An 18,953-nucleotide genomic window follows, 5' to 3' on the forward strand; every position below is an offset into this window, starting at 1 on the left:
AAAACACAAAGGACAACAACAACAAACAAAAACAAACAAAACAAAAACCAAGATAGTTTGAGATCGAAGACAAAGTGGTTATCTTAGCTAAACTATCGTTGTTTCTGTCGATTGTCTTATTATAATCTTTATTGTCCGTCCCCCACATACTAGTGAATATTTCGTTTTGTCTGTGATTAAAGGCACAGTAAGCCTCCCGTAAACCATCACAGATACTGTCAGGCTATTACACACAGTACAAACACCCTTCCATTTGAACGCTCACCAAACGGGAACATCCTAGGTGCCCTACGTAAAGAGCGAGCAATTTTTAAAGAATTTATTTTGCGGATTGTCTCTGACACGTTTTTGGACCGTGGTGCGTTTTGGCGCTAGACCTAACTTTTAAAATCTAAATAATAAATTGACAGCTTGTTACACAAACATTCTTAAATCATAAAATAATTCTTTTTTCATCAAGACAAGATCAGTACAATTCGAAGTTTTGAAAGTTTGAAAAAAGAAAAGCCCGGAAGCAGGGTCACGCAAGGTAGTGGTTATCGTAGCAGACGACGGTTTATGCATATCGCCAGTTCCTCTCAACAGTCAAAAGCCATCACTAGAGTTCTTGTGAACCACAGCCGTTTGTTTCGTGCATAGTGAGAGGTACATATTAACGTGCTATTGCAGATAAGCTCACATCGAGTCGCATTCAAATTACTAACTGACGACTACATTGTGAAAAAGGGAAACTGGATCACACGGGTTCACGATGGCTCAGGGGTAAGATAAACTACGCAAAAATAAATTCTTTGAAAATGGTTCGCTCTTTACGGAGGGCACCTAGGATGTTCTCAAGCGGTGAGTGTTTAAATGAAAGGGTGTTTGTACTGTGTGTAAAAGCCTGACAGTATCTGTGATGGTTTACTGGAGGCTTACTGTGCCTTTAAAGGTTCCAATAAGTAAACCTTCTTGAGTTTTGTTTAGTTTAAGTTTAGTTTAGTTTAGTTTAGTTTAGTTTAGTTTAGTTTATAGTTTAATTTAGTTTAGTTTAGTTTATAGTTTCGTTTCGTTTCGTTTCGTTTCGTTTAGTTAAGTTAATTTTAGTTTATCTTGTTTTATTTTATTCAAATCTGATTTAATTATATTTATATATTTTGTTCAGATGTTGACCACAAGGGCTTAGAAACCAAACTGACAATACTATATATCAAACGTAAATGCAGGCATAATCTTCACAATACATAGCCAGAAGCCGGTAATCAAGAGCGTGGTAGAGGCTTATATACAAACGCATACAAGTTAGCACACACATATACCACCAACACACACACACACACACACACACACACACACACACACACACACACACACACACACACACACGCGCGCGTGTCTGCATATCTGTACGTGCGTGATGGAGAGAGATTCCTTGCATGTTTGTGTGCGCGCGTGTTTGTGTGTGTGTGTGTGTGTGTGTGTGTGTGTGTGTGTGTGTGTGTGTGTGTGTGTGTGTGTGTGTGTGTGTGTGTGTGTGTGGGTGTGTGTGTGTGGATGAAAGTACCACGCCTTCTGTACAAGTCCCAAGGGCGAAAGAGGCCTGGCTATTAAGTTATATATATATATATTCCTTTCTTCTTCTTCTCCGTTCGATTTCATATATTCCTGTTCAAGACGGCAATTAATATAAAAGCATAGATTGATACGTGGTCCTATGAGACTGCTGTAAGTAAATACCAGTGTATTTACTGAACAAAATATATTTAAAGGAAGCCAAGTCTGAAGCTTCGTAGAAAGAGAACAATAACTTCACTCATTCAGGTGTACAATAGGTATGAATTTCACGTCCCACGAGAAAACAGTTAACGGTCAGGGTATGACAGAGGAATGTGGTCTCGAGGGACTTGATGGGGGGGGGGGGGGGAGGCGGATATGTGTGTGTAAGACTGTGGAACACGGTAAAAGTGACATTGAAACTACCCTGGGGACAGACAGGCACAACATGAAGCGAGAGTGATCCAAAATATCAATTTCAAGATATACAAGCGTAACATTTCCACAACATACACGCTAGCATGTACGCACAGCGGCAATCACACAGACACAGACAAACACACACACACACACACACACACACACAGGGACACACACACACACAAGCTAGGATGTTCTCTCCCTCACGCACGTAGTCAGGCAAAAAAGCGCACACACACATAACCACGTGTACCTAAGTCTAGTTATTTTTGTACAGGTTCCCCCTCTTGGGATCGTATCAATCACAGATGTTCAATTGTGTGTGTGTGCGTGTGTGTGTGTGTGTGTGTGTGTGTGTGTTGTGTGCGCGCATGCTCGCGCGCGTGTGTGTGTTTGACGAAAGCTTGTTGTGTTTCTTTCTCTCTTTGTGTGTTTTCATCTAATTTCATTTCATTAGATCATCAGCGCTTCGTTGAAGGTAAGGTCTGTGATTACTCTTCAGAAACACTGCTGGTGATAGAGTTTGAAATTGAAATCCCTAAGATTAACCTACATAGTAAACACTAGAGGCACCTAAAGCCAGTCAAACATTATAGTCCATCTCACCCCAAAGGAGACGCAAGACACATTACTAATCTTGCCGGTTTTGTGAATAGTTTGAGTTATCTCGCATTTCCACAGAAAACACAAATCGATAACGCCAGCAACACAGTGAAGTATTGAACTATTTTTATTTTTATTTTGTGGTGCTTTGACACCGTACATGCGATCTTGGCTATAAGGCAAAGGGGGAAAAATGCGAGTATAACTATGTTACTGCAAACAAGGAACGACAAATGAAAATGCTGCCATAGTTTTAAATGTTGATATTAAATCACAAATGTTTTCTTTGATTTTAAGAGCTGAAAGCCAAGGTGTGAGAAGGAAATGGTGCTTGACAAATAATGCATGTTACATACTTTGTTATGAATTCAACCCCCTAGACCCACTGCATGCAAGCGTTAACTTTAATCTTTGAATATAATTTATCGATAAACAGACATATCGAGTTATGCATGCTATACACACACAAACACACACACACACATACACACACGCACACACACACACACACACACTCACACACACACACACACACACACACACACACACACACACACACACACACACACACACACATATCGTTGAGTACTCTGTTTTGTTGTTATGTTTGAATGTATTATGTATTGAATGTACTCGAGCCAAGCAACATTCCTGTGTACTCCACGTGGTTATGATAAAATCTTATGTCTTACATTATAAAGTGTAAGAAAGTCGAACGCGCATACAGACGAGCAGAATCGCGTTCAGATGACGTGCCAACATGGTTATAACTGTATAAACAAAGACAACATTATAATTTCACAAGAAGAGAATACGAGTATAAACTTCACAACTCCTATATAATGGCAGATGCACTCCAAACTTCAGGAGACTCACAGAGGCACATACAAACACGACACTGTCTATAGGTCTATGCAATGTACAATTAAAGTCCACTTTAACAAATTATTTCCTAACATCAAAAACAAATTTTTCATAGAAAGTTAGAGAGATCTTCAAAAATTGATGTGAAGAAGAAGGCATAAATAATAAGACTAAAGCACAGAAAACTAGGCTTACATTCATACCAAAAATACACCACCCCAAAGAAACTCTAGATACGACGTAGAAATGCTCCCAGGACAGCCAATACAGTTACTGCAAACAATATCAACAGTAAATGAACTCAAGCTCTAATGTCAATCAACTTTTATTTGTTTAACATTTATTAACTTTGTTTAACGAATAAGCTGTATAAATAGCATGCATTCAAAGCGTGTCTATCTGTCTTCCCTGTGAGAACATATTCACGATCTCCACGTGTAAAACGTGACGTGAACAGGGGGTCAGGTGGTCACTACGGCCAAATACACGTTTTGTTGATTAATTTTTGTCACTTCCTCTACAAGTTAGAAATGGCACGGTATGGCAAAAACTGATTCATTGAGGTGGCCGATTTTAAGGCAGTTACAAAAAGGTGTATCTTCATAAATAACTGTACCGTTATTCGGCTGCTTGGTTAGTACGGATTTTCAAAAATCTAAAGAAACAAATCTGAAAATAGTGACGTCGATAGTTGACAAATTATTCAGTGTGTGAGAAGGTTTAGTTTACGCCCAAAAACCCACCTCATTGATTGTTTAAGGCCTAACTTTAAAGTCAGCAAGTGTAGGGATAGAGTTCCGCGCGAGGTCATTATGCCTTTCGACGAAGGCTGCTCTGCCTGGGACTTTACACTTGAGGTCAATGACGTCCAAAAAGATCATGCAGGAATCGTTTTGTCCTAAAACTAGACCTCGTCATGGACGAGCGAGTAGGTCAAATCTGTTATCAAGCTCACCGGGTGTATGCCTCAGAGGACATACGTAAATTAATATGTAAAGCGCATTGAGCATATATATATGATTATGCGCTATATCAAATGTCCATTATTATTATTATTATTATTATTATTATTATTATTATTATTATTATTATTATACGATGTGAGACAACCAGATCCAAACAGACCATGCAGTCACACTCTCTATGGCTGACCGAAAACAATGGAACCGATTTTGGAGAAAACACATCGAACGGCTACAGCGCAGCCTTCACAAGAAATACAGTGAGACAATTACATCAAGGGGAGATAACACCCACTGCTAACAGTAAGCGGAGCACCTGGGGAGACACACTGCTCATCAAAACAAAAGACATGAATATTCTTTATGCTTTCCAAAAACCGATTAGTTGCGCCTTGCCGTTTGGGTTCTGTGTCGCTTTATTTTGAAACTTTTTTCTTAAACCTTAATGTCCTCATTTGGGACCGGTTTTCATAAGATAACACTTTGTTCTAAGATCGTGTTCTAAAACAAAGTTAGGTTACTAACATGGGACAATGCCTGATTAGTTAAAACATAAATAAAGTCATTGTAGCAGTTCAATAAATTGTGATGAATCTTTAAACATTGCGCTTCAGATTTTATATCAGAGTTGCTCAACTTTTTGGCACGAGTTTAGCTTTGTGTACAAAACAAACGGGCAACAAATCCTGCGAAATTAGTCAAACAATCAAACAATAACAAAACAAAAACTGGTTGCAGAAAAGGGCAGTTCTCATTTCAAAACAGGTGAAGGCTGTACAGAACATATCGCATTTACTATGCTCGTTGTCCAAGGTGTGTTGAACTGGGTGGCAAATTTGTTCCTTCATACGCGTCGTTGTCATAGGAACTAGCTGGTCGTTGTGTTGAGTAGATGTCACTAAAGATAACAACAACAAATTGAGAAACATGAATGAAAAAAAAAACAATCCAAGAAAGGTTCAATATAGGAACCATTGAATCATATATAAAACGAAGCATTCACTTGTACGTCGACCCAGTCGTCTTTTGAGTGGACGGACAAACAAGAATACTGACAATAAGAACAGATAATGAATGCAAAAACAACGGCAAAGCAAAGGAAATATGTTAATTAGTATCTAACTCCCCCCCTCAAAAAAAAACCCACCACTAACAAAACTGGTAAACTGCGTTTTACCCACACAAACACAGACATCTCCCAGATACGTACAGAGATAATAAAATTTAAAAAAAACACCACGGCACATAAATGGGAGAAAACATGTAATACGTGGACATTTCTTAAGCCAACAAAGGCAACGAAACTTCCACAAAACCAGCGAACATGTAAGTCCAGAATGGAACCTGTTATTTTCGCCTTCTAGTACGCATAGCACGGTTTGGGGGAGCCCTGGAGAAGAAAAAAAACACAATTAAGTTTAACTACAACAAAAATATAAACATCTCACACTTACCTGATTCCCCGAAAGTGGTATATGGCTGCCTGAATGGCGGGGTAAAAACGGTCATACACGTAAGAAGAAGAAGAAGAAGAAGAAGAAGAAGACTTACCTGATCCTCGAAGCTTTTTTGCTTTTCATCACGAAAAAGGTGACAACGCCAATCACTGCAGCAATGACGATGAAACCGCCAACGATTCCCCCAATAAGAAGTCCTTTATTGTTTGAGGCGGGGACAGGGGCAATGGAGTTTGGAGTTGTTCCGTCAGAATTTGGCCCATTGTCTGTGCTCTCAATGTCTCGTCTCGGGTCTGAAAGAATGAGAGTTTATTTGTGTGACTGGTACTCGTTCTCTCGACTACAGGGCAATCATGTGTTTTGAAACGAAAGGGTATGTTTATGCACGATTAATAACATCCTTCGCAAACACAGGCTCTCTCTCTCTCTCTCATGCTGTAACACGAAGAGAGAGAGAGAGAGAGAGAGAGAGAGAGAGAGAGAGAGAGAGAGAGAGAGAGAGAGAGAGAGAGAGAGAGAGAGAGAGAGATCTTTTTATATTTAGTCAAGTTTTGACTAAATATTTTAACATCGAGGGGGAATCGAAACGAGGGTATGGTGTATGTGTGTCTGTCTGTCTGTCTGTCTGTGCGTGTGTGTGTGTGTGTGTGTGTGTGTGTAGAGCGATTCAGACTAAACTACTGGACCGATCTTTATGAAATTTGACATGAGAGTTCCTGGGTATGAAATCCCCGAACTTTTTTTTCATTTTTTTGATAAATGTCTTTGATGACGTCATATCCGGCTTTTCGTGAAAGTTGAGGCGGCACTGTCACGCCCTCATTTTTCAACCAAATTGGTTGAAATTTTGGTCAAGTAATCTTCGACGAAGCCCGGGGTTCGGTATTGCATTTCAGCTTGGTGGCTTAAAAATTAATTAATGACTTTGGTCATTAAAAATCTGAAAATTGTAAAAAAAAATAAAAATTTATAAAACGATCCAAATTTACGTTTATCTTATTCTCCATCATTTGCTGATTCCAAAAACATATAAATATGTTATATTCGGATTAAAAACAAGCTCTGAAAATTAAATATATAAAAATTATTATCAAATTTTTTTTTTCGAAATCAATTCAAAAACACTTTCATCTTATTCCTTGTCGGTTCCTGATTCCAAAAATATATAGATATGATATGTTTGGATTAAAAACACGCTCAGAAAGTTAAAACGAAGAGAGGTACAGAAAAGCGTGCTATTCTTCTTAGCGCAACGAATACCCCGCTCTTCTTGTCAATTACGACTGTTTTTCCGTCTAGAATGCATGTGCCTGTAGTTGGTATGAGTGAGTGCGTCGCGTTCTCGCTGTGCGCCTGTCTGCGAGTGTATGAGTCCTTGTCGATTTGTGTTTCGTATAATGTTCACTATGTATTTTATATTTTGTAAGCGCCTAGGGCTATATTTAGATTAGGCGCACAAATGTTCATAATAATAATAATAATAATTCCACGGGCACTGCCTTTGCCACGGGCGGTGGAGTGACGATGCTACGAGTATACGGTCTTGCTGCGTTGCGTTGCGTTCAGTTTCATTCTGTGAGTTCGACAGCTACTTGACTAAATATTGTATTTTCGCCTTACGCGACTTGTTATATTTAGTCAAGTTTTGACTAAATATTTTAACATCGAGGGGGGAATCGAGACGAGGGTCGTGGTGTATGTGTGTCTGTCTGTCTGTGCGTGTGTGTGTGTGTGTGTGTGTGTAGAGCGATTCAGACTAAACTACTGGATCGATCTTTATGAAATTTGACATGAGAGTTCCTGGGTATGAAATCCCCATACGTTTTTTTCATTTTTTTGATAAATGTCTTTGATGACGTCATATCCGGCTTTTCGTGAAAGTTGAGGCGGCACTGTCACGCCCTCATTTTTCAACCAAATTGATTGAAATTTTGGTCAAGCAATCTTCGACGAAGCCCGGACTTCGGTATTGCATTTCAGCTTGGTGGCTTAAAAATTAATTAATGACTTTGGTCATTAAAAATCTGAAAATTGTAAAAAAAAAATAAAAATTTATAAAACGATCCAAATTTACGTTCATCTTATTCTCCATTATTTTCTGATTCCAAAAACATATAAATATGTTATATTTGGATTAAAAACAAGCTCTGAAAATTAAATATATAAAAATTATTATCAAAATTAAATTGTCGAAATCAATTTAAAAACACTTTCATCTATTCCTTGTCGGTTCCTGATTCCAAAAACATATAGATATGATATGTTTGGATTAAAAACACGCTCAGAAAGTTAAAACAAAGAGAGGTACAGAAAAGCGTGCTATCCTTCTTAGCGCAACTACTACCCCGCTCTTCTTGTCAATTTCACTGCCTATGCCGTGAGCGGTGGACTACGAGTATACGGTCTTGCTGCGTTGCATTGCGTTCAGTTTCATTCTGTGAGTTCGACAGCTACTTGACTAAATATTGTATTTTCGCCTTACGCGACTTGTTCTTTCTTTATTTGGTGTTTAACGTCGTTTTCAACCACGAAGGTTATATCGCGACGAGGGAAAGGGGGAGATGGGATAGGGGAAAGGGGGGAGATGGGATAGAGCCACTTGTTAAGTGTTTCTTGTTCACAAAAGCACTAATCAAAAAATTGCTCCAGGGGCTTGCAACGTAGTACAATATATGACCTTACTGGGAGAATGCAAGTTTCCAGTACAAAGGACTAAACATTTCTTACATACTGCTTGACTAAAATCTTTAGAGAGAGAGAGAGAGAGAGAGAGAGAATATAGAGAAACAGAGAGAGAGACAGACAGAGATACAGAGTGAGACAGACAGACAGACAGAAAGGCAGACAGACAGACAAACACACACACACAACTCAGTTGCTTTAGGATCGCTCCCTCTCTTTCTCGCTGCTAACAATTATAGACACTGACAATGACAACTCACATCGACACTGTGTGACGTCATTAGCGCCCATGACGTCCCAGCTGAGGTCATCAGGACAGGGTTTACAGGTGGTGGATGTAGGCTGGTCCTGGTACTGACCCAGCGGACACAGCACACACTGACCGCTCTCCTCGTAGAACCCTGGCGGGCAGTCCACTGCCGACGGAGAAAAAGCAATTAAGATATCATATTAGTCGAACCTGTCGTGACGAACACCTCTTGATAACGACCAACTACCCACAACGCCCAACCCGATGGATCCCTGGTGAGATTTTCCTTATACGATTCGCCTTAACAGAGCGACCACCTATATATCTGTAACGACTACCTTTGGTTGGCGCGTGGTAGGTCGTCATAAGATAAAATTGACTGTACTTTGTTCTTATTAATTTTTGAAAAAACAGTCATAAGAACACCACAGAACAACAATAGAAATGTTCTTATGATTTAAAACAAAAACAGAAAATCAGAACAGACCAGAACGACAAACAAACGAAATAAAACACACAAGATAGTGGAAACAAAAATCATCAGTTGTTCACACTCTTTGTAAAACAGTTGCACTAGTTCGGTGAGTCTCAAATCTGGCAAGGCTTTTATGTGAGATATTTTGTTTTTCTTTGTATGTATGGATTGATCAAATATGCAACAGTCACTCCACGGGCAGTCGAGGCCTTGACACATCATTCCTTTTCTAAAACGATGATTCACGTTTTTATATTTACCGCAGCCACCATCAACTGCCGACGATCCAGGAGGACAGGCGACGAAAGCGGAGTATGACGCTTCTGTGACGTCAGGGCTGATGACGGCGTTATTCGAAGTGACGGTGAAGAGAGTCTCCGTGTCGTTGATGGCCACCTGAGCGGCTGACTGGTCCACTGATGCAAACTTTCTTGCATAGTCTATTATAGATGAGTTGTCGTCTGAACGAATCAAAACAAAACAAAACAAGACACAAAATAATATAATTTATTACTTCCAATTTTGATTCCCCCGAAATCGGCGTATGCTGCCTAAATGGCGGGGTAAAAACGGTCATACACGTAAAAATCCACTCGTGCTAAAAACATGAGTGAACGTGGGAGTCTAAGCCCATGAACGAAGAAAGGAAAAAAACTTCCAATTTTGTGACAGTTGATGTCAAAATCGAAGAGCAAATAGTTGTAGGAACATAATAATAACAAATGTCGTGGTCTATTATTCAATGGTGAGCGAGTGCTCGATAAAACGCACTAACTGTGCTCAACTGAGTCGATTGCCAAGATTGATAAAAGTTAGCAAAACAAGTCGCGTGAAGCGATATAAAATATGTTTGCCTGAAAAACGAAAACGTAACTAAATGATCTCATTTTGAGATCTGATTTTTCTTCATATTTGTCATTGTCTTAAAAAAAGGAGTGGGGTGGGGGAGAGGGGGTGGGGGAGTCTTTTACACAGATCACCATACAAAAGAACACACGGCCAAAATAATACGCCATACACAATGGCGAATCACTCACTTGGATCCCACCTGACACTGTTGCCAAAGTCAGCATCCATTTTGACAACCACCGCCGTTGAGCCTCCGCTTCTCTTCCTTCGACCGGACCCATTGCTGTCGTCACCAGTGACGCACTCGCCCTTGACGTCAACGACGCAGATGTTGTCCTGTAGACAGGGAAGCTGCTGTAGATTTTGTTGCACTGCATTGGCTACCTCGTTCCTCTGGCTGCAGTCTGTGTTGCTGTACGGGACTGTCGTGGTGGACGTTACTGATGTCGCCGTCTTCATTCCTGTCAGAGTGAAACATTTCTTAAACAAACTTTCTTTCCCCTTGAACGGTCATGTCAACTAACTAAAACGATATTTATACGACTGGCAGCATCCTTCCACTTGAACACATACACAAATCATCAGTCTGACTGCGTTCTGCGCAGAGTGGGAAGGTTTGTTTTTCTAAATTAATTGCGCGTGTTGAGTGTGCGTGTGGACACAGATTACAGTAACGAAATTAGCGTAGCCTGAGTCAACAAAAATGTCCCATCCTATAAACACAGAAAGAAGCTAGGCTTTTTTTTTTTTTTTTTTTTTTTGCTGTTGACATTTGGTTCGTGTTAAAGCTGAAGTTTTATCGTGCATTATATTCTGTAACCACGATGCCACGAAACGAAAACTTTTACACATTTAAAAGGGCCTCGGGTTCCACTGACACAAGGAAAGACCAATCGGTCTTTAAATAACATATAAGAAACGATGGTCTCAATCCCAGTAACTCACTGGTGCAGATGGGAATGTCGTATTTGGTGGTCAAGGTGCCGTTTCTTTCAAAGTTCCACATGTACTCTGTTTCCTGGCCACACGTGTACTCGGCGTGTCGTAAAGGGCTGGAATAACCAAGCGCGCAAACCAGCTTGCAGCTCCAGCGGTCTGGGTCCGTGGAAAGCGTACAGTTGAAGTCGGTTCCTTCCGATCTCGGGAGCAATGTACACTCTGAAGACAAAATTAATAATATATGCGCACATTCATGCTGGTGCAAGCTCGCGACAAAACGTGTATTAAGACATGTTTTTAGAATGCCTCACCTGGTCTCTGTATCCATTTCTGCATTTCGAAAAAGGGTACACTACAATAAGTTGGCTTGTCAGCATGTTCAATACTCAAGATTCATGGCTCGGAATAATTTTATACATCAGTCGTTCCAATTCTGTTGATGTTTTAAATTTTGTATTTCTATTTATTATTTATTTTTGTTACAATTGAACGCTCGTCAAGGTCATCTGCCTTCGTAGAAAGTTTTTGTTTGGCTTCGACGTTCACCTGGCTCAAATAAGGGAAATCTATCATGTTCAACCGAAATATATTAAATGTGCATATGCGTATTACCTGGACAAGTTGCGAGGTTACATCTGAGCGTTTGATTGGTTTGACCGCTGCAAGGATCTCCACCGTTGGCTGGAACAGGATTGTCACATAACCGCTCACGTGACTGTATCCCATCGCCGCAGGTCGTAGAACACGAAGTCCATTGTGACCAGTTGCCGAAACCTCCGTGAACTGAGAAGGTGGACAATAACGCAACTGATGAACGTACAATTTCGACACTTACTGATACGTACATCAACAGACATAAACACAGGTATGTCAAAGGCATCACTAACATCCATACAGAAATCAATGTGGACCTGGATATTTCAAAACATCCATACACGGAAATCAATGTGGAACTGGATATTTCAAAACATCCATGCAGACACCAAATATGGAACTGGATATTTCAAAACACAGAGCCTTCCTTGTCAGTTTGTTCAATGGAGGGGGAAAACCAAAACATAATAAAACCAACAACAAAATACGTCCGACCATAACAGCTAACATTTTGTGGTGAAAGGATTCTGTCATTACGCAGCAAATGAATAATCTCAATGTCTCCCACTATAAACCATCATGTCCTTTTGACACAGTCAGTTAACAGGCGTGCTTGTATTAAAAGCACACACACTTGTTGGTTTTATTTCAGCTACCTGGGCAGACAACTGTGCCGCACGATTCCTCGTCCGTGTCCTCCCCTTCACATAGAGCGCCGCCATTTTGTGGTGTGGGATTGTTGCATTGGCGGGTACGAGTTGTCTTCCCTCCTCCACAGGTGCCGCTGCAGCCTGTCCAGTCCGTCCAGTTTCCCCATCCGCCATCGACTGCAGTAATATTTGCAACACATTATTCAATATTTTCAAAAAGGCTTACAGGCATAACATATAGGCTGGATCGGAAGCCGTCATAATTTTGAATGACAAAGTCAAAATTCCCTTCAAACGGCAAAAGTCAGCATCATGTCCGCCAAATTGTGCTGTAAAAAAAAAAAAAAGGATTTGAGACATAAAGCATAGGGTGGCTCAAGGTCGTCATGGTTTAATTTGTGTTTGACAAAGTAAACTTTTTAGTTCAACGGAAGTTAAAAGTTTGCATCATGTCAGCTAATATTTTCAATAAGAATAGTAAGTAAGGATAATCTCTTTGTAAGTAAGGATAATCTCTTTGTAAGTAAGGATAATCTCTTTGTAAGTGAGGATAATCTCTTTATAAACAGAAAGAAATATTTAGCTATTTGGCAATGGCTTTTGAATTGAGACAGATCGACACAGTCCTTTATTTCCCCAGGTCACTTGATCACAAACCTTTGCAGACGGATTCTCCACAGCTTTGCGTTTGGTTTCCTTGCCCCGTGCATTCCGTACCGCCATGGAGAGGGGATGGGTTGTTGCAGAGTCGCTGGCGTTCATGCACACCGCCACACGTCGCTGAACACTGGGACCACGACGCCCAGTCTCCCCACTCACCGTGCACTGTCATCGAAATACCCGACATCTTAATAATGTCTGTATAATTCATTGTGAATTCTCATCCTCAGTTTTAAAATGAAGATTTAAAGAGACTGAGAGGTACCGATATTCCCCTGTAGTTAATGTACTCGTTGGTCTTAAAAGAGAGGGAGTCGTAAGGGGGAGGTAAATTCAGTGACACTGTGAAGTAAACGTCTGAGAAAACGAGGTTGTACTTTTGTTTAACGTGAATCCTCACATTCCCCGGGCCTCAGTGATTGTCACGTGGTCACACAGAGAAACAGAGGCAAACAGGCAAAAACTTCACCAGAATAAAACATTTTGAAGGACAAAAAAACACCTGCGAATAAAGAAGCCAACCTTTTTCAAACTGACAGCGATCCCCGGAGTGTTGCTCGCCACAGCTACAAGTATAATTGTCCCCCGATGGTACGCACGTGGCACTATTCTGGCACTGGTTCTGGTAGCAGACGTCGGGTGGCACTTCACACGTGGTACCCGTCCACCCGTCTTCACACTGACACCTGAAGCCATCCACCTGGTTCTCGCACACCCCGTGACTGCTGCATGGTGAAGACTGGCAGTCGTCGACAGCTGAGGAGATAATGTCGAAGAATCGACTTTTTCAGTGACTGTGTAACTGCATGCTTATTACGAAACGTTTCTTGCCTTTTGAGCCAGAAAGCGTCACTGCATATGGTGTGACTGTTTGGTTTTCCTCGCATACAATGTAGCACCCATGTTTCACTGACTACAAATCATCCCCATTCAGGCGCGGATCACATAATTTCTAAGGGGGTTTCAATTTTTTTTAAAGTACAATTCGACGACGCGAAACGTTGGTTGAGGGCGCGAAGCGTTTGAACTTTCAAGTGGGATCCGGGAAAATGTTAATAAAAACAAGGAAAATGGAGCAATCTGGTGCAATCAGATGCAAGAAACTTTCCCTAATACACCTTCCAAAAAGTAGGTTTAAGAAGACACATTTGGATCTAAACATGGACAATTGACCGATCTGGAGCAACCTGAGCCAACAATTTACCCAACTACTTTCCAAAACCGTTACTTAGAAGACAAAAACCGGCTCCGCCTTCGATACAAATCAAGGAAAATGGAGCAATCTGGTGCAATCTGAGCTATCAGTTTCTCTTCATTTTCACGTTTAATTTTGTTTTTCTTTTTTCAATTTTTTTTTTTTTAGGCTAGGGGGGCGGAAACCCCGGAAATCCCCCCTGGATCCGCCCCTGCCCTATACCCTCACAACGGCTGGAAAATGAAATTTAGATTGAATTGCAGCAGTGACCAATCCGCGAAAGATTTTCATCGCTTTAAAAAGTGCAGAAAGTATAACTGCATAATCATACTGTGTGATTCGCCTCGCATAAAAAGAAACACCGCTGGTTCCCTACAACCCCCCCCCCCCCCTTACCATCACAAATGCTGGGAAGATGCACAGAGCTTGGGCGTGGTCTCACAGTCAGGATGTTGCTGGAGTCATTTCCCGTGCAAGACGAAAATGACGTAGTTACCTCCCCTTGACTCATTGCCCTTGCTTCAGCGCGAACGCCAGAAATGGCTCCTGTGTGATTGAGATATAAATCAATATATAAGTAAACACGGACATGTTAGCCACAAACACACACACCACTAAAACAACATAACTGAATATCGAAGTCTTTTCTTGTTCTTTTTACATTTAAAACGTTCACGAGCACCTCTACGGTAGTATGTGTGCTACATGTTAACATGGTTAAATCCCATCGCACTTTAGAGTCGTTCTATTTTTCGATAAAAATAATTCAATGTGAAAATAACTACAGTGTGAGTTGAATGACAGTATTGAACGTTATGTAAATGGTTCCATAGTTTACATATGGCCGAATGCAACTTTTAAAGGACGCACGCACCCCGGCTACAAATCAAATTATTAAAAAAATGCAAACCAATGAAGAGCAAGTCACTTGAAGCAATATTAACATTCTACCAATCTGTATCCCTGAAAAATCGAAAGTAAACACAGATTAGGTCGATATTTATTATTTGATGTAATAAGGCCCTTACGCTACCTTTTCCTCTCAAAATGAGCGATTCCACGTCACCAGCCACTGACGTCAGGGCACGAGGAAGGTCAAAGGTAACCGCGCGTGTGTTGTTGTGGTATACTGTGACCTCACTACTCTCAGACACTGAGACTACCACTCGTTCCCACTGGTCTTGCACTACTTCCAGCATTGAAAGGGGTGGGACCTGAGAAGAAGAAAAAGTTCAAATGACGCTTTGTTGTGGGTGACCTACTAATCATCTGTACACAAGTATGCAGTCTTGTAAATATGTAAGTATAGATGTCAAAATGACCTTGAACATAAGAAAGCTTAGGTAATTTAGTCGCAGTGTTGTTGTTGTTGTTGTTGTTGTGGTTGTTTAAGTATATATGTAACAGATATTAAAACACTCAAAAATAATTTTGTTAAACAAACTTTAGTCGGACACTTTCTACATGGTAAATTTACAAGACACCGACGATAATAAAAGACCGCCCTGAACTGACCCGTAAACCTAAAGAGCTATTCATTAATGCAACAAAAATGATCAAACAACAACAAAATAAGGAACTAAACGTTAAAGAGAGAGAGAGAGAGAGAGAGAGAGAGAGAGAGAGAGAGAGAGAGAGAGAGAGAGAGACAGACACAGACACAGAGACAGAGACAGAGACAACCAGAGACAGACAAACAGACAGGCAGACAGAGAGAGACAGAGAGAAAAATGGTCTGCTACTGAAAAGCGGTCGTTCCACTGTGTCCAGATATCCTCGGAATATTCCGTGAAAGTCAGAATCCGGAGAGGATTTTGGGTCAAGTCTCCAAAGATGATACTGATGACAGCAGAGGAATTATAACCCAGTCTGAACCACGTGGTCATTGTGACGGAATTGTGTGATGACGTCATTGTGCCTCGGAGGGTAGCGTCGGTTGTCAGATGAACGTCTGCGGCTGCAAAAATATGAGTGAATGGTCAACTTCTGTTTAATTAATATATGATTACATCCTAAGTAAAGTGGGACTGGGTGGCCGAGTGGAAATTAACGCACTTGCGCTCGGAAGCGAGAGGTTGCGAGTTCGACCCTGGGTCAGGGTGTTAGCAATTTTCTCCCCCCTTTCCTAACCTAGGTGGTGGGTTCAAGTGCTAGTCTTTCGGATGAGACGAAAAACCGAGGTCCCTTCGTGTACACTACATTGGGGTGTGCACGTTAAAGATCCCACGATTGACAAAAGGGTCTTTCCTGGCAAAATTGTATAGGCATAGATAAAAATGTCCACCAAAATACCCATGTGACTTGGAATAATAGGTCGTGAAAAGTAGGATATGCGCCGAAATGGCTGCGATCTGCTGGCCGATGTGAATGCGTGATGTATTGTGTAAAACAATTCCATCTCACACGGCATAAATAAATCCCTGCGCCTTGAATATGTGCGCGATATAAATTGCATAAACAAATAAAATAAAAAAATCCCTGCGCTTAGAACTGTACCCACGGAATACGCGCGATATAAGCCTCATATTGATTGATTGATAAGAGAGAGAGAGAGAGAGAGAGAGAGAGAGAGAGAGAGAGAGAGAGAGAGAGAGAGAGAGAGAGAGAGAGAGAGAGAGAGAGAGACAATTCACAATTCATTCTCCCTACTCCCCTCTTAAATTAGCATACCTCTCTCTGTCAGTCTGTGCCCTTGATTCCTTGGACTCCACCCCCTTTCCTGTTACATTCTTTCCTATGATTTCATCACAGCCTCAAAACATAAGCAAGAAAAACAAATATAAGCGTACCAACGCAGTCATCTCCCTGGGCTGATGCGGCAAGGGAAGTCCAAGTGCCAGGAGGGCAAAGGTCACAGGTCACGGCCTCGTCACGTGATTGGTAGGACCCGGGAGGGCAGGGCAGACAAGGGACCAGCCCAGAGGGAGAGAAATACCCAGCGGTACACTTGTCTGAAAAGGGAAACAAAGCAATGCAATGCTACTTACTCGCCATAACAATATTTCATAACAAAAATAATCAGTTTTGGCCTTCTCCTGAAAAGCTGTCTAAAACGCGTTACGCCATAATTCCACTATGACATCGATAATATATATGCCGCATTCTCATATTTGCAAAAACACACGCACACACACACACACACACACACACTCACACACACACACACACACACACACACACACACACACACACACACACACACACACACACACACACAGAGAAAGATGCAGATAGACAGAAAAACATTCAGATAGCAACACTTACAGACAAACATATAGACACACATTCAGCGCAGCGACTGTGGACAAAGATGAAACAGTCGCACGACCCACCTTTGCACAGAGTTCTGTTGTCAGCGCCCTCAGAGAGCGTGGTCTGTCCCGGGGGGCAGGGCGTGCATGACGTGGCGTTGTCCAGCTCGGTGTACTGACCCTTCTCACACTTCTTGCACTCCGTCTTGTCGGACAGGTAGTTGCCCTTGGAGCACCCCACTGTGCAGAAAATAGAAGTGTCAGGAAGCAATTGCCAAACAATTTTAACAGTCACCACTCTCTGTAGCAAAGGACTCTTGGTGAGAATTGAGGTCGAAAGTGGACAGTTAACGTTTAAAGATACAACATTTAACGCCTTTTTATATTTAGTCAAGTTTTGACTAAATATTTTAACATAGAGGGGGGAATCGAGACGAGGGTCGTGGTGTCTGTGTGTGTGTGTGTGTGTGTGTGCGTGCGTGCGTGCGTGCGTGCGTGTAGAGCGATTCAGACCAAACTACTGGGCCGATCTTTATGAAATTTTACATGAGAGTTCCTGGGATTGATATCCCCGAACGTTTTTCTCCTTTTTTCGATAAATGTCTTTGATGACGTCATATCCGGATTTTCGTGAAAGTTGAGGCGGCACTGTCACGCCCTCATTTTTCAACCAAATTGGTTGAAATTTTGGTCAAGTAATCTTCGACGAAGCCCGGACTTCGGTATTGCATTTCAGCGTGGTGGCTTAAAAATTAATTAATGACTTTGGTCATTAAAAATCTGAAAATTGTAAAAAAAAATAAAAATTTATAAAACGATCCAAATTTACGTTTATCGTATTCTCCATCATTTGCTGATTCCAAAAACATATAAATATGTTATATTTGAATTAAAAACAAGCTCTGAAAATTAAATATATCAAAATTATCATCAAAATTAAATTTTCCAAATCAATTTAAAAACACTTTCATCTTATTCCTTGTCGGTTCCTGATTCCAAAAACATATAGATATGATATGTTTGGATTAAAAACACGCTCAGAAAGTTAAAACGAAGAAAGGTATAGAAAAGCGTGCTATCCTTCTCAGCGCAACTACTAAACCGCTCTTCTTGTCAATTTCACTGCCTGAACGGTGGACTGACGATGCTATGAGTATACGGTCTTGCTGAAAAATTGCATTGCGTTCAGTTTCATTCTGTGAGTTCGACAGCTACTTGACTAAATATTGTATTTTCGCCTTACGCGACTTGTTTCTTTTTACATTTAGTCAAGTTTTGACTAAATGTTTTAACATAGAGGGGGGAATCGAGACGAGGGTCGTGGTGTCTGTGTGTGTGTGTGTGTGTGTGTGTGTGTGTGTGTGTGTGTGTGTGTGTGTGTGTGTAGAGCGATTCAAAGAAAACTACTGGACCGATCTTCATGAAACTTGACATGAGAGATCCTGAGTATGGTATCTCCAGACGTTTTTTTCATTTTTTTTTTATAAATGTCTTTGATGACGTCATATCCGGCTTTTCGTGAAAGTTGAGACGGCACTGTCACGCTCTCATTTTTCAACCAAATTGGTT

The 18,953-nt window shown here is 41.0% G+C and overlaps 1 protein-coding gene across 2 annotated transcripts in view; it reads right to left on the bottom strand.

The window, feature by feature from the left end:
* Positions 1-2,667: 2,667 nt before the first annotated feature.
* The window catches only part of LOC138971400 (uncharacterized), a 42,058-nt gene continuing 25,772 nt past the window's right edge, over positions 2,668-18,953 (bottom strand). For both annotated transcript variants that reach the window (XM_070344126.1, XM_070344125.1), the window contains exons 19-33: positions 17,466-17,624; positions 16,923-17,084; positions 15,876-16,090; positions 15,167-15,347; positions 14,530-14,679; positions 13,461-13,694; positions 12,936-13,103; positions 12,285-12,455; positions 11,647-11,817; positions 11,041-11,253; positions 10,284-10,556; positions 9,507-9,707; positions 8,782-8,937; positions 5,934-6,132; positions 2,668-5,280 (exon numbers count right to left, since the gene is read on the bottom strand). In XM_070344126.1, the coding sequence (XP_070200227.1) occupies positions 5,178-5,280; positions 5,934-6,132; positions 8,782-8,937; positions 9,507-9,707; positions 10,284-10,556; positions 11,041-11,253; positions 11,647-11,817; positions 12,285-12,455; positions 12,936-13,103; positions 13,461-13,694; positions 14,530-14,679; positions 15,167-15,347; positions 15,876-16,090; positions 16,923-17,084; positions 17,466-17,624 (2,756 nt within the window). In that variant the 3' untranslated portion in view covers positions 2,668-5,177. The remainder of the gene's footprint in view (positions 5,281-5,933; positions 6,133-8,781; positions 8,938-9,506; positions 9,708-10,283; positions 10,557-11,040; positions 11,254-11,646; positions 11,818-12,284; positions 12,456-12,935; positions 13,104-13,460; positions 13,695-14,529; positions 14,680-15,166; positions 15,348-15,875; positions 16,091-16,922; positions 17,085-17,465; positions 17,625-18,953) is intronic.

This window comes from Littorina saxatilis, linkage group LG7 (assembly GCF_037325665.1).
Source record: "Littorina saxatilis isolate snail1 linkage group LG7, US_GU_Lsax_2.0, whole genome shotgun sequence".
NCBI classification, from domain to species: Eukaryota; Metazoa; Mollusca; class Gastropoda; order Littorinimorpha; family Littorinidae; genus Littorina; species Littorina saxatilis.